The 24,365-nt window shown below is 40.5% G+C and overlaps 1 protein-coding gene across 4 annotated transcripts; it reads right to left on the bottom strand.

Moving 5' to 3' along the window:
• Positions 1-15,078: 15,078 nt before the first annotated feature.
• LOC141532759 (uncharacterized) lies at positions 15,079-23,793 on the bottom strand. Of its 4 annotated transcripts, none has more exons than XM_074251246.1 (7): positions 23,575-23,793; positions 21,895-22,419; positions 21,595-21,825; positions 19,817-19,942; positions 17,554-17,733; positions 16,352-16,621; positions 15,079-16,282 (listed from the first exon to the last, which is right to left on the bottom strand). In XM_074251246.1, exons 2-7 carry the CDS (start codon positions 22,217-22,219, stop codon positions 15,945-15,947), a joined length of 1,470 nt encoding a protein of 489 aa, XP_074107347.1. In that variant the 5' UTR covers positions 22,220-22,419; positions 23,575-23,793; the 3' UTR covers positions 15,079-15,944. The 4 variants fall into 4 exon arrangements, with proteins under 4 accessions (XP_074107347.1, XP_074107345.1, XP_074107348.1 ...); XM_074251244.1 differs by having other exon boundaries at positions 17,554-17,748; positions 19,829-19,942; XM_074251247.1 differs by having other exon boundaries at positions 19,829-19,942.
• Positions 23,794-24,365: the final 572 nt, after the last annotated feature.

Here is a 24,365-nt window from a genome sequence, read left to right as displayed (position 1 = left end):
ATCATCTACATCCTCACACAGCTCTAACTCCTCGACCCAACATATATCTCCTTACATGATAGCCAGTGAAGGGTTTTCATCATTCTGACCTTTCAAGAGCTTTTTCGAGTATTTTACAGTGGGAGTCTGGTTAAACAGAATCAAGCAAACACAACACTTGAATTCAGATATCTTGAATTTATCTAAAAGCAAACAACCTTTCTGATGGTATAGGATCATCCGGAGACTGATTTACATCTTCTGTTTGTGATCAATATCGAGAAAAGTGACCATTTGCCAGCGCGATATGCAAAACTGGTTAGTTGTGATGCAAGGGAATGCTATCGCATTTCATCTAGCGATTTTGAGGGTATATACAGATTCTATGATGAGATTGAGTGTGTAAGAGAATCCAAGTCGCAGAGTCCAGTTCCTCCCTTGTTTCTGGCAAGAAGAAAGTTCTTAGAAGCTTGGTACAAGAGTAGTTGTAGCAGTGAAGCACTTGGACTACTACTACTACTACTGCCGCTAGTCAGTGGAGGGTGGATTCGCGAATCGCAATGGAATCAGGGAGCGTGGGTCGAAGAAACACTGATCCTGTATTTGAATACGGGACGTCTACTTGCCCCAACTCCATACCCTCATCGGGTACATGCATTTTAACTACCGGACAGATGCCGCGAATCTCACGCTGAATGTTGGACGTCGCCAAGTTTCTCAACTATCCCATACCAGCTACAACACACACCATCTAGAGCTCTTGAATGTGAACAAGGAAGGATCAATCCCGCATCACGGATCTAACCTTCTTTGCATTTCGTCCAAAGTCCGAAGTAGCTATAACGATCCGTTCTTTCTTTGTTAAACTTTTATTTTTAAACCATCGATTGTCCATTAGACCTAAGACCCAACACTTTGATAGAATTCGCTCATGAATAAATTTGAATATCCACAAAATGAAAATGCAAGTCATAATAACGTGACTCCGTTGATTATGCGATCAGAAACCTGTAATGGTTAGCTTTCTTATCAGCTAAATACTCGTAAGCTGATTTAAATAGAAGCCTAGTGTGACTATGAGGGGTCTCCCAGCACCCATTCGTTCCTTCCTCGGTTATTTCTCGCGTTATATAGCCAAGTGGGTACCACTAGAGGTGGATCTGGTTGGCCGCGGCGTTGGCGTCGGCGGCTGTCTTGGACAAAATCAATACTGTGGGCACCCACCCCCTTAGAATACCCCTTACAACGTAGTGCCCCTCTCGCTTCTCAGTAGTAAGGTTCCAAACGGGAAAGGGGACAAGGGTGTCTCGGGATGCCAAGTCGTAGAGAGCATTCGTGAGGTGGCGTGGGGCTCGGCTGCAGATGCCGCGTAATTACCACCCTCAAGACACGTGTGGCGCCCGCGCATCCGTTACGTCCTTTTCTATTCCTTTAGCTCTCTCTTCCTTTAGCTTCACCTTCTAGTTCTCGTTCTCAGCTCATTCTACCCTCACCTTTGCCACCCTCGCCCTCTCACCTTCAGCATAAACGCCCCTCGGATCATGATGGTAGCGCTGATGGTGTGGGTTATAGTTTCCGTAGGTATCTTTTTATTAAAAGTATAACTTGTGATCGTGCAGGCAGCAGCCTTTTCTCAACCGAGGCTTTTAACATAGTCTAATAAAATCCATAATCACCAGCACCCTCTTTATTAAAATTGTCCTTATTTAATGATTTTAATTTTTTATTCCAGCATCTGAAGATGTTGCTCGAGTGCCAGTCTTCAGGTGCAACTGATAAATTAGCATTCTCGTTCTAACAAGCCCAGACTTAATCCCTCAGGCACACTACCATCACCACCACTACCATCCCTCCACCACGTACAACATACCACCCTTGCCGGACATTGCAAGCATAGCTCTTCTGAAAGCTCCACTGCCTTCTCTTCTCGTTCTGGCCTTTTACACGGTTTACTTTCCCGTTAACCTGGTACGTCTTCTCAGTACTAGGGTGGAAACTACCCTTATCAATAATCCACCCCGATCTTACCAGCATAAATACATCGTTACTCATAATTTTATTTTATTAATTATCACCCGTATTCATTATTTATTTAATTATCTCAGCACCCCTTTGCTTTTACTATCTATGGAATAAGCTGCCGAAATTCACCCAGATAAATTCTCAAACTGAAAACCGTAAGACCGAGAGAATTAAAACGAAACCCCGAACACGTAGTCAACTAATCATATCACCATTTCCTTTAATATCCGTGGGTAGGTTAGTACACCCATTTTACTGGCTGGTATTGAACGCCGGCAACATTTTGGTGCTCCACAAGTTTAGTCTTAGGGACTTCCGCTGAGGTTGTAAAGCTTCGAGCTTCTCTTCCGCTTATCTAAATGCTTTAGCCCAAGAAATAAAGTGAAAATGATGATGATGGTGATGGTTCTGGTTGATTATTGAATTCAATCCCGATCAATTCGTATCCAACTCTTTTGTTCTCTCTCTCTCTCTCTCTCTCTCTCTCTCTCTCTCTCTCTCTCTCTCTCTCTCTCTCTCTCTCTCTCTCTCTCTCTCTCTCTCTCTCTCTAAATGAGAGCAAAGTAGGCTTTTACATCATCATCACGAATCATGTATTACTGGCATATGCGTCCAGCTGTGTCGATAGCCGCTCCCTAACAACGTGCGTGTATCTTCACAGATTTAGCCAATAAGGTCGCTGTATAAAAGGGTATCATCGTGAAAAATTCTTCTCCCAGGATAAAGTACCAAGAGCACAATTTACTAAATTATTTTTCCAGACTAGACTAATGACATAAATTTACCAACAAAACGATCCTTGGCAGTTTTTGTAATATTATATCCAAGGATGAAATGCCTGACTAGAAGAGACACAAAATTAAACTACCAGCGACAATAGGAGAACTTCAATAGCAAGTTGGTACAAATTGGTGGTGACAGCGGGGAAAATATCGGATCTAACGAGCGAATCTACACGTTTAACGGCCCTATCAAACCGAAACAAATCTCCTTTAGAATCCGTGCTGATCCTGAGGTGGAGAACCGTACCAGAGAAAGAGTGTAAAGAGATACTGAAAGAGGGTGAGGCGACACTGGATGGGGTGAGTCCAGCAACAGTAGTTGGTTGGTTCGTTGGTTGGTTAGGGAACTCTGTCTCACTCGAATTCGCTTGGATGCCAACTGAATGCGTAGCTTCTCTAGGGGGTCGGAAAATGTGACGACGCTTGCCGAGATATTAAACTATAAATCCTTATCCCAGTACGTGGACCGCCAGGAGCTCGTACGTGGCGAGGATCCTGTCTCTCTGTCCCCGGATACACGCTCGTTCTCTTCGTCCTTATCCTCATTCCCATACCAACACTTTAAAAAGCTCAACATCCTGCACTCTTATTTTTATTTACACGTTTCTCACATTTCCATCTACAACGTTTTATCCTCCTCTTCAACATCCAGCTGGAGACTACCAATTATCAGGATAATTATAACGTTTTTCCGTCTAAAAATATATCATCTTTATTGGTTATCATTTTGATACTGGATCTAGAGTTTTCACGCCCAAATAGCCACACAGTCGCTTTGTAAGTCAAGTCCATACTTGGGCTCGTCATTGTTAAAAAGTCTAGAGAGCAAAAAGCAAAGGAATAAGGAATAAAGAGAAGGTCTCCTCGGGGTCGTAAAAGCTCGGACGACTGGTTTTCTACCGCTTGTCACGCTCTGACGAACCAAAGGTGTATCGTTACTTGGTGTGTGTCTGCTTTGAGCTACCAAGGGTTGAGGAGCTTGGATACGACTCAACCGTATCCCGGGGTTGGGTAACTTGGGGTGTTACGAGCTGTAAGAGGGTGTAAGGTCGTGGGTCAATGGGATGGGGCTGCTCTTAGCCGCATTAATGCCTTGAGAGGGGAGCGTTAATTAATAATTGCACGAGGGTCCGGAGGCGAGTTCTGAAGAGGGTGCTGTACCAAGTACCAAGTACGAGATCATACGTGTCTCCGCCTTACTTAGCGCTACCTCTTTCTCGCCTCTTATCCTCCGTCAGCCTCAGTAGTCGTAGCCTTTGCTTTACCACACCATCAAGTTACGGGCCGTCTCTCCTCGACCTTACGCTTTTTGCTGGTTACAGTTTTCAAAAGGGCTGAAAAATTGGTGCCTTTAAAAATTTATCCAACAGATGAATGCTAGTTGAAAATTTTTCAACTGGGCTGGTAAGTTAGCTAGCTAGTTCTAAAATTGTCTTCGAAAAGGATAAAAGGGATGTTGGTTCTGAGAGCCACATCTAGGGGAGATGCCTAGACTGGTTGGAGACCTGTCAGAGAGATAAATCGGGCTGAGCTTAATTAAATCTTCTTCCTCAAGCTCACCATCCACACCCACGTTGAGACAGTTGGGTCTGTTACTGGTTTTCCTCTGACCTGTGAACACTGGGATGAAAATACAAGTCTTGGAATATTAAACTTTGATTTAAGAGTGACGCTACTATAAACCAGAGTGTAAGGAATATCAACAATTTGTAAAGAAAACAATTTCAATGGTTGGATTTTCAGTTGGGCATTCCTGACAGTGGATTTTCAATGGACTGTGATGAAGGCCAGCCTAATTCTCGAGTTTAACAGACATCTCAATAACGTCAGGTTCTTGAGATCTCTCTATGGCAGCTTGAGAGTGTACAGATGAGGATAAAGCTTCACTCGGAGACTTACTGAGGAAGGATAGTGAAGGTGGAGGGAGAGGGCCTGTTTCATAGGAAACTATATCCAGCTCATACTATCTCGGCAATCGCGAGAGTTACGGGTGGGTATGGCACATCTCGTGGGCCAACTACTACTACAGCAACTACTAATACTACTATTTCTCCTGGCAGAAGCAAAGGAGCGAGTGAGGAACCAGACACCGAAGAGGACGGAGTTATTATTCAGTGGAACGGGAGCGGTGGGTTGGGAGCTTTAAAGGCAAGGAAGCACAGTTGAGAGAGAAGCCAGAGAAAGAGGGTTGAGTTGGCTGTACGTCGATAGAGCGGCGCGCCGCGGAGGCCAAGATACGACACCGCCGCTACCGCCGGCAGACCCGTAAAGGGGTGGCCTGGGGTTCCTACCCTCTCTATTCCATCAGTCTTTCCCTCTTCCTCTTTTATCCTGGCTTGCATCCCACCAGCCATGCTCCCGACAAAGACGCACCAGAACAAGAAGCTGCGACAGCTTGCGAATACCATCTCACTCACACTGACTTAACCCTTAGCTGCTACACTAAAGCTCTAATGTATATCGTTGGATTTTCCTCATACACTTGCCGCTTCTTTTTCCTGGATAGACTACCAGCTGTTGCAGTTCGAATCAGCTTTTTGCTGATGTTGTTAAGACATATGAGATTCACAGCGTTGCCGAATTCGTCACCTCTTGGCTGGCAGTCTGGATTGGGTGATTGGCGACATACCTGTATACATAGTCCTCGGTTTAACAGGTTGGCTCGCGAGAGCTCCAGCGGGCACACAATTACGTACGTATGCGTACACATATGCCGTTATATATCAGTGGCGATGTGATATTCACACCGGCTTGGGGTTGGGCGCCAGTAGGTATCGGTATTCGGTTAATTATGATCCTCATACCCGTGATATCGGTGTGTCGACCATTATATCCCCTCTGTCGAATTCTTGACGCGGGGGGTGTCGGCGTCCCCGTTCCAAGCGCGTTTGTCATATCACCAGAAGCAATGCCATCAACGTCCCGTCCACATATGTATCTGATCCTGTGACACCCTACTGCTTTATCGGGGTAATCCAAGCCGATTAAGCCACTTGTCAATCCAAATAAACACTGAATACGAATCTTGTTGAGATTTCTAGATCTTTTGACTGGTATATCATAAAATCTGGTATTACCAGCATACCAGACAGACACACAATGCTGAGCTGAAATGAAATTTGACAAGATACCGCGGAAAGTATACACCCGCGGGTGTCTTTCAAGAACCAGAGTCACTCCAGCAACATTGTCTTAAGTTTGGGAGTTTAATAACTCGCTCAGAGGAAAAGCCAAGCAAACGAGGGTGAAAGATTCGGGAATCTGGGATGGTGGTTTTGGTAAAAATATTAGTTTGTTTCAGCCAAAGCACCCGGGAGTAATAGTATGCTTGAGATACTTGTATTTAATTAAATCCCCGAGGGTTACTTGATCGAACATCAATATCAGCCTCCACATTCTCACAAAGTTACCTCATTTTTTTCCGCTTGTTTAATATCGGGTTTGATAATCAATAGCCAGCAATGGAGAATAATTAAGCACCTATTTTTCATCCTCCTGTTATACATTCCGAGGGAACTAATTAGAAAACGTCAAATCAATGGAGAATTATTATTTAAAAAGCAGACTTTTTGATGCAAGATTTAATAAGACGAAGTAAGTTTGTTAATTCAAGCGATTAGCCAATAGCTTATCAGTGAATTGATCGATGGTCTGATCAACAGATCACTTGGAAGATTAGATGCGCGAACACGCAGTTAAGCTTGACCCCAACATCCGCAGCTATCTGGATGTCTGGTGATGCTATCGGTCGAATAATCGCCGGCTAATGGTGGCTTGCCGGGTTATTCCGTACGCACACTCAAGCGATCATCAACGCAAGCCTAAGTCCCTTTGGGTTTGAGTATCAATTCCTATTACTCGTACCACATGTGATTCCTTAATGAGCCGACAGCCCACTATCAATGACATTCCCTGTCGCCCCTCATTATTGTGATCATTGCAAGCTGAAGAGTCCGATGATTAATTGGGAAAAGTAATAGCCTAGAAGTAGACCCTATAATTCATGGTGATCTACGACGGCCATGGGACAAACCCCAGCCCCTTTTCTGGTGGGATAGGGAGCAAAATCCAGAAAGCTTAATAAGCCAAAGTGCACGCGAAGAGTTTTTAGCGGTAGCGAAGGCCGTGGTGAGTCCAAACGTGAATTACGATCTCGAGAAGGTAAAAGGAGGTAAAACCCGTGTTAGTACTCTCTGTTACTGAAATCTACATTGAATCCGGTGGGTCTCATGGTCAAACGGTTTTTGCACTCGTGAATCAAAGCCCAAGTGATGCTTTTTATCATGTTTTCGTTTTACTTTTAGCTGCTACCTTTCTGATATTGCTTTATTTTATTTCATTCAAAAAAGTGATAAATGCGCGAAGCAAATGTGACTGAGAAAAATGCTTGCTTCTCGGTAAGTTTATAGAGAAAAAGTAATATCCGTTTTCCAGGCGTTGTTTCGCATTGTTTTCACTGGACGTTACCTAACTCCGACGGTTATCTTCAAGTGATTGAGTGTCTCTATTCTTTATGAGTTTTTTTTTGGGATCTATCGATATTCATAGTCAGAAAACTTTTTTTACCATCATCATCACCATCATCATCACCATTATCATCATTTTCTTGAACTCAAGCATTACTACCTACTGCTCTTTGAAATTAGTGATGTAAATTCACACGCAACTAATCTTCCAAGAAATATTAGCCCCTTCGTAAACTTATGCTTGCAGCATCCAGTTAATTCAGTGCAATACGAACACATTTCATTAGCACAAAACTTCTGTAACCCAAAACTGCCAGAACTTTTGCTCAAACGACAACCGAGAAAGTATCTTATCCACAGTAGGTTAGTCACTAATTAAAAAGCGTCTTCTTTTTCCAGACAAAGCAACTCCGAGCTCCATAATCACTGATAACAAGCAGCTTATAAAAAATTGAACGTTACACACTTACACTGAGAAATATTGAGCGCCCCTGCGTATTCCGACCGAGAAGTTGGTTTACCGGCCTCCGGGGTGGTTAGCGGGTCTAATTGAGGGGCGTCTTAATTACCCACGGTAATGAACACCTTGTCGTAAAAAACTTGCCTCGGTTTAATTATTTCAAACGCCGTCTTTCTTCTCCTTAGTTATACCGACCACCCTCTCCATCCTTGACATTCTGATTCTCATTCCCTTTTTTTTCGCTTCCCTTGCCAACAAAATTCTTCATTTTTTTATTCAATTTAGCTCATCGTCGCTTCACGTTACTTTTAGATCTAAAATCGCTCCAATTAATTACCTGTGACGTCATCAATGATGATGATGGCAACTCCGATATCATCAGCACTTATTACATTGTTAATGACGTATGTAATCAGCTCACCATTAATATACGATTATTCCAGGATTACATTCGTAAGCCTGATAAAAGAAGACTGTTTTTATTACTCTTCGTAAAAAAAAAAAAAAAAAAAAAAAAAAAAAAAAAAGAAACAATTGTCGTGTATAGGAATCAGAGTAAAAGTAGGTGTCGTTCGATGAATCCAATTATCCAAAGCAATACTTTTAAAAGTTGTTTTTTCGTCACCGTGTATCTCCGTCGCCGTATAACTAGAGGGTGAGTTTACCGCCTACGTATTTTTTTTATATACATATATAAGGGCAGTAAAAAAAGCACATATAAAACCCGTAGACTAGCGTACGAATAAATTCGCGGGAATTAAACGAAAGAATGCGGTTTGTGTCGACGTACGACCGGTGGTAGGCACCCTTAGCCCTGGCCAGCTTGTTTCTCTCTCTTTCTCTTCTCCATGCAGCTCGACATTTGCTCGTGAAGAGAATGAACAGCCGGGGGTGGAACGAGTTGCAAGAGGGTAAGCTCGCGCTTTTTTCGTTTCGCCGATTCCGAATACTCCGGGGTGACTTTTCGGAGGGAGGACCGTTGGATTTTTAATTAAGGGCGCAATGACTACGCCCGACAAAATTCCACGCATTATTCCTCTTTTTATATACGTTACGCTCCTGTTTACATCGGACGTCTTTCCAGCTGAAGAGGGTCTCCTCTTTTTTGTTTTCGGGCAGTAATTCGTCAAGATCCGCTGTTGCTATTTCAAAGGAAAAATGCTAATTTCTGACGCTAAGAGGTGAGCAACAAATAAATCATTAAGGTTCACTCAGAGCCTTCAGAGGCGTCTTTTTCAAGGAAATTCGAGAATTAACCTTGTATTTATGCCTTAGATTCGGCATATTTCAGAAAGCTAATGAAATATTTATCACCGAGGGTGTTGCTGAGCTTATGATTCTTTCATGCTGGAAATTTCTTTTTTTAAGTCAAATTTTATGGTGAAATACTGAAAAAAATTATAGGAAACCTTTTTTGTACGTGCTAGATTTTGAGCTAAAAAAAAAAAAGTGAGTACCAAGAGGCAAGCTTACATTAATTCAAGGCTAGCACAGTAATTTACGCTGTTCTCAGATGTTCACTTCAATCTTTCAAGCGAATAGATTTAAAAAGCCCAGGATCAAAGTATCTCCTGGTCAATTTCATCAGGCATTTGAATACGGAGGATATTTCCATCAGCCTTACACACTTTTCCTATTCGCTTTTCGGCTTTTTGTCCAAATGACTTCGATCTGGTATATGCTCATGTGCACAGTATAGCCTACATTCTAACATTCACTCTTGATTTAAAGGCTTTGAAGTCAAAAAAGTAAGCGTCAAAGCCGAGAGGAACTCCTGAAAAGGCAACTTTTTGAAAAACTCTCGACGAAAAATCTCAAGAGCTTTCATTCATCAGAAAAAGAAGATGGTAACATCAGAAAATAGATATGATAATAGAATTATTCTAAAAGCACAACAACCAGGCGAAGAAATCAAAACCAGACACCAGACATCGGACTAATGTCAAGGGAATTATCAAGACTAAGGGCGAGGATGAAGAGAGAACCGTAAGTGGCGCCCAACGATCAAAGCGTAATTTTAATTATCTAGATTATACGGAAGATAAAAATTATTAAAATTATTGCCTCTCGCAATAATTTAAGTCTTGGTGAGCAAAAGGGAGCGTACGAGAGATGTAATAAAGGGCTGGGTTCGATGTAATTAAATGAGGGGGATGATTCTTAGCGGAGGTTTTAAAACTACAGAGATCTGATGGCAGGCACCAGATCGCTCGTGATCTACCGCAAGGTGCGATACCACACGCCCAAAAGCCTCCTTCAATACCCCCGCGGCCAATGATCGGGCCTAGCCACCCTTAACCGCAAACCAACCGCAAGACGATGCGCAGAATGACGCCTCCCATCACGCACCACGCAACCTCAACCGCAAAACAAAATGGTGAATTCACCTGGTAAGAAATTTTTCTTCACGTACGATTGAATTTTTTGCTTTAGAGGCGCTGAATTGGTTGAGTAGATTCCTGCTGATTTGTTAAGTATAGAAGCATCTATATTTTAGGGAAATCAATCATCCTGGTCTTGATGAACTTGCGCTGATATTGAGAGCCATCAAGTCAAGCTGATTCCCCAGTTTTTAAAATGGAAAATCAAATAGGGCAATTTTTTAGATATTAAAATTTATTATTTCAGATTAAGAAAAAAATTAACATTGATTTAGACTGCATTTGAAAATTATTTTTACATACATTATTAAGAGATGACCTCATATCTTGTGAACTATTGATATTTTTTAAGATATAAGCTCATCTCGATGTAATACTCATCAAGACCTTTCATTTGAGTACCCACATCAATTTTTCATATATTTATATATATTATGTATATGTATATATGAACAATATAGAAAAAAATGCATGTGGGTACTCAAATGAAAGCTCTTGATAAGTGTAACATCAGGATGAGCTTATATCTTTCAAAACTTCAATAGTAGAGAAAGTACAGTGCAATTTAACAAAATTCATTCTTAATAAAGCAAAATTTTATTTATAGTTCACAAGTTACGGCAGTCACATAGCGACTGCAAGGTTGCTAGTTAAAATAAAATCTGAATAAAGTTTAAAAATTTTTTTATTTAACAATTTTCAAAAGAAAAAAATTTCTTAGACTTCAAGATTTGAAATTAAAAAAATTGCAGTAAAAAAAAAAATTTTTTTTCTGCTTAGCTGGAAGGTGAAAAAAATTTCTTGAAGCATATGTGTCATGGGTGGCATTAGAGGAAAAAGCGAGAAAGAAGACAAGATCCAATGGACCAAGCTGAGTTTAAAGCGGACAAAGAGAGAGATCTCGAAGTATCTTGGCCGGGTCTCGTCGGTAGCTAGGCAACCCCCACTCCGCCAGTAGAAAGATTGGAAGCTTGAGAGCGAGAGAGAGAAAAAGATTGAAGGGAGAGGTACTCGTTGTGAAGGTAGAAAGTAGAAGGTGAGACTAAGAAGGAGTATACCTATATCCCTTGCCGTACCTCAGACCGATCCTCTTTGAAAACCCCTTCCAGCTTCAACGTGGGATAGGAGCGCGGGATCCCAGCCGCGCCACAGCGGCCACGCTGGGCCACCTCAGACCCCAACGTTTTCTCTCTCTCTCTCTCTCTCTCTCTCTCTCTCTCTCTCTCTCTCTCTCTCTCTCTCTCTTTCTCACCCTTCTGACCCTCTCACCCGCGACTCTTGCTCCTCGCCTACCCTTCCGCCACCTTTTTTCACTTACTAGGTACTCTTGAGCGTGACACACTTCCAGGTACTTCACTCACCTGACAAAGATCACCTGTACTCCCAGAGCTGGAGGCTTTTTTGTAAATCACGCTAATGGCAATTTCAGTGTCTTTGATACTGTACTTCTTTTATTAAGCTATTGAAGGGAATTTTGTGTGAAAAATTTTAGCTTTGTATTTTTATTTATTAATTATAAATTTTTAATTTTTATAATGGTCATTTTAAGATTAATTTTAATTTTTGGATAAAATTAAAAAAAAAAAAATAGTTGGTTCTAATACAAAAATATTTTCCAAATTATATCCTCGATTTCAGATATTTAGTTTAAATAAATTTAATTTTGCTTATTCTCTTGATAATATATACGAGCGGCTTTTTGCATGAAAAAAAAAATTAAGAGTGAAAAAAAAGAGACACCTGTCGCCCTCTTGCGTGAAACTGTCAATAGTACTTTAAGAAAGTATCTTTAAGAAGGATTTCTTAGCTTACTTTCTTGGCGTCTGAGCGTTGTAAGAAAATAGAGGCGGTAACGTAACACGCGCAGCGCAAGACAGCCGGTAAAAGCGGGAAAGAAAGTTAAGAAAAGGATCTTTAGACCTAATAAGGAGAAACAGCGCTACTGTCGGTCTAAGAAGCTACGTAAAAATTCAGCGTCGAAACAGAAGAAATCTTGGTAAGTTTTTTGGACCTTTTTTCCGCGAAATTTTCTACCTACAATAGAGCAAACTTGGATGGTATAAGATGTATAATATAAGCAAGCGTGAAGATTAGCATGTAGATGAAGATCTTGGTAATCAAGGCTCGGTTTTCCCTTGAGACAGTAACAATTCTTGTATTCCGGACACGATCCAAGTGTTGATTCGGTAATTAAAAAGGTTACTTTTTTATTTTTCGAGGATGAGAATTTTTTCCGGCGTCATTTCGCAGGAAATTATTGGGTTCACGATTGGGAGGAAAATTTGTAATCTGTAATCGAGGGCAAAAAGTAATTTCCCATCGTGCATCAAGGGACAAAGGGTCATTTTGCATGGGAGTGATTGCCAATGCAAAGTATATATGTGTATATATTTACTGCATTGGCGAGTGAGCAGTGACCGGTGCGTAGAACGACTATTTCTAACTCGCTCTTTTACCACTATAATGCACTAATACTCGCTATGGACGGGGTTAACTATAAATATAGATATATACAGATATGCAGTCTCGATGTATGGACGGTAACTATACGGGTTCGAATCTGCGAGCGTGTTTACTAATGTAGGGATTAAATGGAGTGTTCACAAGGGGGATTTTTAAGTTTTTGAATTTATGATTATCCAAAAATTTGATCTTGCGGATCATTTCTGATTTTTTTTAACTTCTCGCTAAGAAAATTGAAAATTTTCAAAAATTGGGGAGTTATTAGTTTTACCCCGTTTTTAGAAAATTGAGAAATTTTGAGAAATTTCCAAAAATCTAAAAAAAAATTTTTTCAAATGTAGTTTTTTTGGAATAACTTTGAAAGGGCTTCACCGATTAATTCCAAAAACTAGATAGCTTTTGACATAAAAAAACTACGTCGATCACCGCCAGCCCGGTCAAAATCGGTTGATTCGTTCGTGAGTTATCGTTGTCGGAAGAAAACAGAAAAACATATTTTTTTGGAATTTCTTTAAAATTTCTCTTTCGATTAATTTAAACTTAAAGATTATTAATGGGGCTTAAAAAATGCGTCAAATGCTGCCTACTGCGTGAAAATCAGTTCATTTATTAAATTTTTTCTTTTGCTGATGATAATGGTGATGATAATGGTGATGATAGTGGTGATGATGATGCTGATGAAAATTTCTTCTCAAAATACCCAATCACGCACAATCTTCTCTTACGCATGAATAATTTGCCCTCGGAATACATAAATATCAACGCGTAGATAATATAACAGGGCCACGTGCAGTCAATAGAATCGTTTTTGTAGAGACATTGGCATTCACATTGGCACTATCCATTGAGCAGGATTGAGCTTCCATCCCGGCCTGTTCTCCTGATATGTAGGGCTCTAGGACATTTTTAAATTTATTTTTCACCAGCACTCTCCCTCTTTGTGTGTTATCTCTTACATGCGTTATCACTCGTGTTCTACTTCATGTAGGTCAACCTCAACCACCGCGTTTTTTTTATCAACCACCAAAGCCCCATTAATCTCTTTCGATTTCATTTTCATGTTTTTTCTGCGGCCCGGCTAACGAAATGTTGTCACTATTTTAATTCTAATGACCTTCTGTTCTGTTCTCCATGAATCTATCGCTCTAAATTTTTCTTCTATTTTAAATTTAATTTATGTTTTATGTTTTACGGGTTCTTTCACCGTTATTTAATTTATAGAACAAATTGATTAGATCAAATAGGTAAAGGTATCTCTAGTTTGTGTATATCATTTGACATTCACGTGCTATTCACCATACACTCCATTATCCGTATTCTACATTCACTCTATCGTGTCCACTTTAGTCTATTATACGTGTATCCAGTATCGATGACAACCTGCCTTGTACTTTGTCCATCGTTTGTGCTTGACACCCAATTGAAGATTTATTTATTTATTATTAATTACTCTATAACTTTAAAAAAATATTAATCAAATTAAAATTCAATCAGCAACCTCGCAGTTTAAGATTCTCTTAACAATATGTATATTAAAAAAAATTTCAACTAATCTTATTTCGACTGTCAATTGAATCGACATTAAAGTAGAAACAAACAACCAACAAATATAAAGATTAGGAAGAAACAAAAAGGGATTTTTTGGTTGCTAGAATTTTTTTGTTCGGAAGAATTAAAATCAGTATTATGCATGAGTACACGGAAGAATAAGTTTAGTTGTGCTAGGTTTAATTAAATCTTCTGTTGAATTTGCATATACCTCTGTTTGAATCATTCTCTCTAGATATATCTATGTACGCCAGTGGATAGGTATATGTACAGAATTTGGTGCTCCCTTGAGTACAGAAATATACCAGAAGTACTGAAGTATCTACTGTAAAACCCTTTGTCGAGATTCAACATCATGCTTTTGTGTTGTGTTGTGTTTTCTGTATTATTCTCAAGCATAAAAACCTTTTCAGGGTAATAATATATACCTACATTTAGCAACACAATGCCAATTAAGATCTCAATTACAAAGAACCGCGATAAAATGAATCTCCAGCTTAAATTGGCACAATAAATCACAAATACTTTTTTTTTGGAAAATTGTGTGCTTACTTTTTAAATTTATTTCATTTTTCTTCTTTAAAATTCAACAATTTTATTTAATACTTACTTTGTAACCATAAATTGTCGATTAAAGAGGTAATTTTTTTTATCAAAAACACTAATTTTACACAAATTTTGAAAATTGACTCACATTTCTTCAAATTTTCCCTGGAAAAAAATTTTTTTCTAACTATTTAAGATTATTTAATTATTTAATTTTTTAGAAGCAAAATTAATAAAAAAAAAAAAAAAAAACCAAGCCAAGACTCGAACCTGGGTCTTTGAATAGTGCGTCGATGACTCTAAAGATCCAGGTTCGAACCCTGCCTTGTTTTTTTTTTTTTTTAAATTATTTTTGCTTCTAAAAAATTAAAGTTAGAATTTTTTAACATTAAAAGGTGAGGTATTGACAATAATAACAAAAAAAATTGAATTATATACATTTATTACTTGATTTTGTTTTTCAAATACAATTGTCTGTAATTGGACTCGGTCAAAAACTACAATCGGATATGTATTATGGGAAATAAGTGTATAAGTGTTGCCTGGATTTAATAATATGTTAATTTTTTAAATTTCCTTTATTTTTAATTAAAATTACCTTTATTTAATTTTATCGATACCCAGTTCGGTAGACTCAGAATCTGGCTATCAGTACATTTATAAAGGAATACTTTTACGTAGTACAGTCTATAGACTTTACTTTATTTGAGAGTGAGAGTTCAAAAGTCGAGATACGTCTTGACATTTTTAAAAATAATCGCCATGCATTAAATAAATAATTACCGACAATTTTATTGCACGCCCCAAATAATTCCCCTTAATCGTATCATAAACACAAAAATATACTATGAAACATAAATAATTCCGCTCCCCACATTCGGAGCTCACTATATGTACATTTATTTACAATACATCAGTCTCACTCTCATGGAAAATTTATTATTAATCTCTCGTAGTATAATCACATATTGCGCATTCTCTGATAAAAGATTCCCTATTATAATTAATAATTTATAATTTATTCGTTGATAATTTAGTACGACAACCGATAAGACTAATTTCACTCAAAAGCGGTTGGTGCGTAATTTTAGATGCCTACTAGATTTTAATAAAGAGGTAATGCCCAAGATTTAATCGCCAAGTTAAGGACAATTTTAAAAATCAGTTTAATTTTACAATAAGCACCAATAAATAATAAAATCACCGTTTACTCATAGCAGAACAGATCCAAGGAAAAGTTAAAACTTTCCTCATGGAACCTGGACTGCGATTATTAATTAGCTAATAAATCGATTAATTAATAAGGTCTCCATACATTATTATCAGGCCTGACCTCTTCCTGCCTGACATTGCAGCTCTCAGCGACGGAGGTCTGCTCAGAGTTGTCACTGTTCTGAAACTGGTTCCCATAAATCTGGGAATAAAGTATACTTGGAAGGACTCCTGGAGTTGGGAAGTAGTTCCCGTAGTTTTGCCCAAATCCTTCTTCATGGACCGGACTGTCAGTGGTATTGGAATCAGTGGACAATGACCTTGGAGAGACGTAGTCCTGGTACCGCTGAGTAGACCCAGACATCAGAGTGCTCAGAGGGTCGAGAGGATCAGTCTGTCCAGGTGTGGTTGTGTCAGGAACGACTGGAACCAAAAGAACAGCTAATTTAGCAGAAGCGTTGGGCGCCACGAGGAACCAATTCTTGAACTTACGCGAAGAGACCGTAGAGAACGCGTCTTGCTGGGTCGTCCTGGAGCTGTTGGTGACTGTAGAGCCAGCTGTCGAGTCTGGAGCTGCTGGAGTCATGCTAGCACCCGAGAAAGTGGTCAGGGCAGTCGTGGGTGCTGGAGGAGGTGGTGGCGGAGGTGGAAACGGGGACTGGGCCGCGCAAGATGACAATGGGCCTGGTAGGTATCCAGCGTAGCCAGCAGTGCTTCCGTAGCCCCAAGAGTTTCCGGTGGTCAGGCCGAATTGCGACATGTCTGGAGAATATGATCGATCACTCTGAATAGGTTATTTTTCAAAGGGACTAGGGTGGATCAGATCAAAGGGTTGGATTTGGACCGTCCAAGCTCAAACCCTAAATGCTCGGATGCTTTTACCCTTCGCCTAGAATGACCCAACTCTTCGTCCTTGTCTGTTCGACGGGTCTGCAAATTCCTCGCAATCCCCTAGGAGCTTGCTAGCAACTACCCGCTGATGTACTCAGATACTTTTTAATTCCCTTTTTTTTTTTTTTTTCCGAAACTTTTATTCACCGGGTTGTGCACGGATAATTCTAGGTGCTGGGATAAAAAGGAAATATTAAAGGACCACCAAAGGATACGACTAAAAAACTGGATGGGTATTGGGTTGATAGCCGCGTGGTATTGACGATACAAAAAAATTAATAAATCAAGTTTTTTCGTGTAAATATAGGAAGTATGTGAACATGCCGGACGTATCGGAAAATCTATTCCGGATCGTCGCGGAATTCATTAGAGAGAATCAGTTTCACGATGTTTTTGTTATTTATTTACAAAACTTTTTAGCGGGTTACTTTCCGAAGCTTATGGTCTTTTTTTTTTTTGCTGTAATATTTAGAGTCGAACTGACGTCGAAATTTGGTTGGGGGAAAGCAGACGAAGCTCTGACTCAGCCTCTGGCCTTCTGGCAAGCCCTTTAATATAATATTTAATCTAGCTTTGAACAGGCTTGCGGTTACTGTCTGGGCAAAAAGCCTGCGAGAGCTACTGAAGAAAAGGACAGCGCTAAGCTACGAGGGAGTTTGACTAAGAGAACGCGAGTGTAAATAGAGATTAGGGAAAGGATTTCCACGAAATGATCAACTTTTGGTGGAGTTTCAAAGATTTTTTGCGGGACAGTGTATATATTTATATTAAATATGCTTAAATTATTGAAGTAATGTACTTACTCTGACAATTTCCGGGCATTGCATGCCGGAATGATGATAGCGGATCGCGTGGCTGCAGTGGATTTGGTAGCGGTTGAAGTGGATTCGGTAGTGGTTGAAGTGAATCAACGAGTGGTGATGCAAAAAATGGTGTTCCTCTTTGTGATGCAAATGCAAACGCATGGAATTGCTGTTGATGCCCTAAAAATGACAGCACTACCATCAATCGTAACCCTGTTCACGGTAAGTGTCATTGTTAAGCGTTTAAAAATTAGATTTTTTTAGTTAAATTACAATTTATTCTCCAATGAGTAAATCTTCGTTGCAAAATCAATTGAAATGGAAGTTAAAGCTCTCCTTTGGGGAGAAAGAGGGCTCGGGTGGATTTAACCGCGACTAGTAGTAGCATTGTAGGTGCCGATAGATTTTATTTCCCGTCGGCGACATTCGAACCTAATTAAAGACGTCCCAGCAGGCGTCCAACCGGCAACAAGAGTATCTCTGGTGTGTGCTATTCTCCCGTTCTCTTGGACACACAAAAGAGGTGGGAGCTAGCAGGGTGAGCTTCAAATCGAGCGATATAGAATGAATTTCAGTCTATAGTCTGGTGAGGTGAACCCTACCTACTGTGTGCTCTAATGCAAACGTTGAAGGCCACGTTGATGGAGAACAACATTTTAAATTGAAGTTGCTGTGGATGGAGACTGGAGATGTAGACAGATAGACTGGTAAAAAGCTGACTGAGAGAGATCGGTGCGTAGCAGTACACCGGACTCGATAATCCAATCGAAGCCCTAATTCCTCTAACTCGCTACCCTGAATTTCCCTATTTCAATAGTTTGCTGAATAGGTACCCTACCCAGATGACACAATGCCAGACGGAATACCTATGGCTTCCACGACGACGGCTAACGAGATCCGGTTGGTTAAACGATCACCGATTGACTCACTGCAGTGACCATCACACTTTCCTTATTTACGTGATCCTGAGCCAACATGTCAATGGAATCCGCAACCGGAATTACTTTTAAACCAAAAAAACCAATCTGATTTTATTTTTACTCCGTACAAAGTAGTTATCGCTTTAATTTGTTCTTTTTTTAACCGGAAAAAAATTAACCCAAGACTTTTCTGTTCATTATCGATTTCATCGTATCCTCCAAGAGAATCAGCCAGCTGTCAACGACAGCTTCTCATTTTGCGACACATCCCCAAAGTTCTTTGACTGTGACCGTGCGTGTGTGTGTTCGTGTGAAGATGTCAGTGTAGTGTTTCAATTGCTCGCCGAAGATACATTAGGTCTAACATTTCTCGGACTTGAAGACGACTATTTCTTCAGACAAAGACGAAGGCGACCCTCGATCAATTTCTAGGATACACGTGGTTTATTCTCTCCCTCTGCCTTCGGAATAAGATCGAGGGTGAGAGACAAAAAGGAGAGCACGAAAGGGTTGAATTTGTAATGAATTGCTTGTTTAATTAATTACAACCCTTACGGACGGAACCGAACGGCAGCCCGGACCACACTCATTTATCCTGGTGTCAAACCGCGTCCACGTAGCCAGCTTCCTGGTGTCTAATTCATACGAAATAGACCTGAGATCTAAGACACCGAAAAATAGCTTTGATGTCTGTTTTTATGCCGCCGTCAAAAGAGCTATTTACGGATTTACGATCGGTGGGTCGCGGGTGGTCCAAGTCTGATGTCTGATGTCTGCCAAGAAACTATCAACGATAAAAAAAAAAAAAAAAAAAATAAGCTCACAACTGTTGATACTCAAAACAGTTCACACGAGATAATGCGAGTGTACTAAGTTAGGTACAAACTAGACAACACATTTTGGGTTTTAGTGTGCAATAGTGGCAACTAAACGGCACCCACTACCCGCCAGCACGTTTTGGGATCTGGTCGGGGGTGAATAACTAACTTCTATGGGATAATTGTATGTCCCGAAAGGGTCCAACTGGGAACAGCGAACCAAGAAGTAGGCGTGGACTGTGCTAAGTTTGTCGTTATACAGTTATGTAGTTAAACATTTTAGGTGTACAATATCTTAGGTGTAACCCGCAGTCCTTCATCAACAGCATTATGCTTTAGAGGGCTTTCCCTTAGTGAGTCAACGGTTCTTAGCGTAAATTCAGGACTGGGCGTTAACTCTATAAAATAAACCAGCAAGAAACTTGCATGGTTTGCGGATGGATGTTTAATTAAACACACGCGAGTATTAGTTTATTCTAGAGTTAGTAATATGATTATTTATTTAGAAGATGAAATAATGCTTACAGTGATACTCACTGGTCTTGGATCTGGGCTCACGGGGGCCGTCAACCGTCACCTTGATAGCCTTGGTGTAAGTCGCAACCTGCGGTGGCGTCGTTGATACTGTTATCGTCAGTGTGAAGCTCTTTCCTGAAAACAGTGATGGTGATGATTAGTGTTCAATCAGGTTTGTTGCTTCATTGGGGCGAAAAGTGGATGGTAGAAACGAAAATGAAGGGTTGGGCGGCTGGTAGGGTATTGTTAAAATATTCAATATATTTACAGAGTTTGATAACGGGAAGTTGATTCTGTGAAGCTTTCTCTTCTCCATTAAGCTTTTCTGGTAAATATGCACCGCCAGTATTGTCACCAAAAGTTTGCAAACCCGGTTATCTACTGGAACTCAGGCTAACCAAATTAAGCCGCAGTAATGTATCGAAAGGACAATATGGTGAGCGTAAAATGCAATGACACTGAACAGAGGGCTGAATTACGCGAAAAGTTCATCAGAAAAAGGAAAACTTTTTCAGCGAAAGGTGGGAAGACTGGCACCGAGGGTGATACAAGAGGTTGCGTGAGCTGTCACGAGCGTTGATCATCGCGTGGCGAACCAGTCTGTGGCCACTCTCGACACTTTCCTGCTTGTGCTCTTCATCAGCTGTCTTGAATGATGGAAGGTTCACCCGCTGAAAAGATCAATCCCGGATTTGGAATTCTCTGGAACGAGTGATAAACTTCCAGCAACGTCATTTGTCAGGGATTAAGTTTCAATTGTTTTCGGCAAACGTGGAATTAACATAAGCTTGGATGAAGGATGTAAGCAGCTGGGTGATGTCTATTTTATAAGTATAAGATTGCTACTTGATTATTCCAAAGGTCCTTACAGCCCGGAGATCCTTTAATACTTCAGTCTCTCATCATTGTAATTCGTTTCGATTTATTTGCACTGCTAGATACAAGATTTGAATATACATAATATTGCTAAATAGTTTGTCAGATATATTGCCCAATGATGCGGTCCTTGTAATACAATGAAGAATACCAAAGGAATATTATTCACGAAACGAAAAGCATAGTTAAGCTAATAATCTTAATTGAAACTCTCTGGTAAAACCTCAATTAATATCAGCGCCCTTGTCTGGGCTCGCTGGCTGATGCTTAATACCTTATACCTACAAGTAACCCTCCTTACAAACGCACTGGTATTAACGGGTAATAGCAAAGAGTGGTAAGACTAGTCAGTCTAGAAGGAGCACAAGCAAGTTGACGGTAAGTAAAAGGGGAAAAGGAACCAACAAGTTGAGACAGATAAAACCCATTACCCATCCTCTTGGCCAACCAAGGAATAAAACACCCAATTGAAAAGCTTACCAAGAAATCACCGTTTCTTTTTCAAGGAAGGGATAGAAAAAATACGAGGGTCTTGAGACATCCATGACCTACCGTTACGCTAAATTCTTACGGACCCTCTTTTCTTACCCTTGGTTTTCTTCCCTCTTTCTTGAGGTCGCTCGCCCAAAGCTATACTCTACTCTGTCAACTGAGGGTCGCAGCAAACTTTTCCATGAATGAAATTTTAGCGACATACTTAAGAACTTTTCAATGAATTTATAATCACGCCATTCAGTACCGCTGCTACTAATACTACTACTACTACTACTACTACTACTACTACTACTACTACTACTATTACTACTACTACTACTACTGCTACTGATGCTACTGGTGCTACTGAAACTCTGGGTGGTTTTTCCCGAAAATCATGGAAGAATTTAGTGGTAGAATAATTAAACTAGACTTACCTCTGCCGCTGCGGCCGACGAACCTCAAATCGTTGAATTTAGCAACTTGGTTTTTCATCAAGGCTGTTGAATTTCTGAGCTCAGCGCAGCAATTTTCGTCATTGCCCGCCCGGACCGTCACCAGCGTTCCATCGCCAACTTCTCCTAATGCCACAACTTTGAATGCCACTGGAAGTGTCTTGTTGGAACGCCAGTGAGCCGGTAGAACCGTGCAAACCAGATGCGGCGATCCTGCAATCAAATTCCAGAGACATCAAACTTGGATCCTCGATAATCCATAGCCGGTAGAATAAAACCTACCTGTCTTGACAAGTTCTCCCGGATGTTCGCTAACAAAGTCTCCCAGCGTCCGTTCTGTGAGGATATCGGTAGTCATTTTAGTGTAGGCATCTGCTAGCGGCGATACCCCTGATTCTGGGGAAGCTGCTGTTCCTGGAGCTGACACCCCGGTAAGCTGCATTCTTGACGTACTTCCTGGCCCTTCTGCTGATTCACTTGCACTAACACCAGCCGAAGAGTCGGCAACTGATGACGAAGGAACGACAGTACTCGCTCTAATAGATGTAGTCCCAGTTACTGTGGCACCACCACTTCCTGGACCGTTACAACGGCCGAATATATCCATAGGCAGTCAAAACATTGGGTTAGAGCGGCATCTTTTTCCAATCTAACCGCGACATCTCAAGTTCCGACGGTCTAAGAAGTCTCAGCTTTATTTCCTACCGCTTTATTTTGTACAACTATTATTTAACGCAGGAGCTTGTTCTTTATCTTGTGACGAATGTCGAGAATTTTAAGCCTTTTCTCAATAGACATCATTTGCATCTGAAACAAACTATAGAACCTATTAGAAAGGCTTTCTTTGCAAATTAGTGCCTTAACACTACTTGCGACCCATTCCTTTGTTTTCCTACGACTCCTATCACTACAATACCAGGTTATAATTTTTATTTCAAGTCTCTAGAAGCTACAGAATCCAGGAACCCCCAGGAAAACTCCAAACAACCTATCAAAAGCATCCTTAACATCAAATTCGCAAACTGACAGCTTCCAATTGCTTGGAACCCATTCATTTGCGTACCTATGGCTTTTATCTTTAAAATTTATTTTTCTCTTTGCTACTTAGAGTCTTCAGAAGCTACAAAATCCAGCAACCCCCAGGAAAACTTCAAACAACCAACCAAAAGCATCTTTAACAACAAATTCCTAAGCTAGCAGCTTATAACTGTTTAAAACCCATTCATTTGCTAGCCTACGTCCCCAATCATGTCAAAATTCTAATCTTCTACTTATTTCAACTTTTATGTCTGCTATATTTCCAAGATCACGATTCTAAGCTTACTAATTACCCAGCAGTCAATCCTGAAGCTTTTTTAAAGCTCTGATGTACTTTCAATCATAATTGGCTCGGAATAAAACTGTTTACATTAAAATCCCGCGCAATTTTTAATCCCGGCGGCGCGTGGGGTTCATTCAGTTATTTTTGCGTACGTCACTTCGTGTATGTGACAGGATTTTGAGGGGTGAACTGGTGAAAGTACGAAAAAAAGAGAACGGGATAAAACTGTAGAACGGGCTAGCAGTGATAGTAGGGGCGCGTATGTGTATGATACGAGATCGACGTGCTCGTGCTGTTAATGGTGGGGGATGAAAAAAACAGGGGAAAAGAACGTCGATTCGAATCCCCTTTATATACTACGCACGATTACCGCATGTCAAACTACTGCACGTGGTATCTCCACGTTTTTAAAACCAATCACTCGGTAATTCAACAATAAGTTACCCAGTTTTTCTGTCAAGAACATCAATGTTTAAAGAGTAAAAAGGAAAACAAATTGCCGTCGGAAGCCATCGCTTGCATCGCATTCAAGTCTCTGTCTTACAAAATTCTTTCCACCCTTCTTCGTGACTTTCTACTTTCTTCACCGCTTTCTACCTACCCCAAATGAAACAAACACATTAATTAATAAAAACTCTTACTTGATAATCACTCACAAATGATCAGCATCATAAAAACGTATCACATATCACAACACTTAACACTTGTCCGCAGAATTGACAGTCACTAGACTAGATTGCTGATACTGATACTGATACTATCTGCGAATTGATGATCGGACCGGCTGGATGATCGAGACAGTGTCCGTTCGCGGGTGCCTTGAGGGCTACTAACAATTATCGTCAGGGCGGTACGTGTGAGGCAACAGCCGTTGACGCACTGGTCCATGCCAACACAGGCAGCATCCCCTTCTAGAATCATCCTCAGCCTCCTCCTCTCACACCCCTCCACGACCGCATACTCTGCCCCCACCAGCTCTTGTTGAGTCAACTCTCTTCTATTCTACGCTTCCTCTTCCTCTATCCTATTCAATCCTTTCTCTCTGTAGCCTCTTTCTGGCCTCAACCTCTTCTTTTGTTACTCTTCATGGTTTTTGTATTCTATTATCGTCCAACCGACAAATTCGTTTCGGGATTTTTTCGCAAACTTGAGGATTGGTGGTAGAAAAATCGCAGGGCTGTGATGATAATGATGATGATGATGATGATGATGATCATCATCATCATCATCATCACCATCATCACCATCACCATCATCTTCATCCAGAAATTATCGAATGTAAACAGTAAAAATGAGTGTTGGGGATGACAAGTATGGGAAGTAGATGGCGAATTGGAGAGTGTGGATCATTCTCTGGATAGAGAATATATTTGTGTTCTCGCGGAGTGTCGGGGAGAAGAAGGGGTGTGGGGTTTAGGGGTGAGAAGAAGAG

The sequence above is a fragment of the Cotesia typhae genome, unplaced genomic scaffold (genome assembly GCF_013202065.1).
Source record: "Cotesia typhae breed Kobodo isofemale line unplaced genomic scaffold, CoteBio_Ctyphae contig_69, whole genome shotgun sequence".
NCBI lineage: Eukaryota > Metazoa > Arthropoda > Insecta > Hymenoptera > Braconidae > Cotesia > Cotesia typhae.
The sequence above is the reverse complement of the archived record's forward strand: the minus strand, read 5'-3'. Positions and strand labels throughout refer to the sequence as shown.

Bases quoted from the DNA above. Each gene is read 5' to 3' on its own strand.
- LOC141532759 (XM_074251244.1), bottom strand. From the start codon at position 22,219: ATGGATATATTCGGCCGTTGTAACGGTCCAGGAAGTGGTGGTGCCACA. The intron at 21,826-21,894 runs GTAGGTTTTATT...ATTTGATTGCAG, and splicing joins GGGAGAACTTGTCAAGACAG to GATCGCCGCATCTGGTTTGC. The intron at 16,622-17,553 runs GTAAGTACATTA...CATATTCTCCAG, and splicing joins AATGCCCGGAAATTGTCAGA to ACATGTCGCAATTCGGCCTG.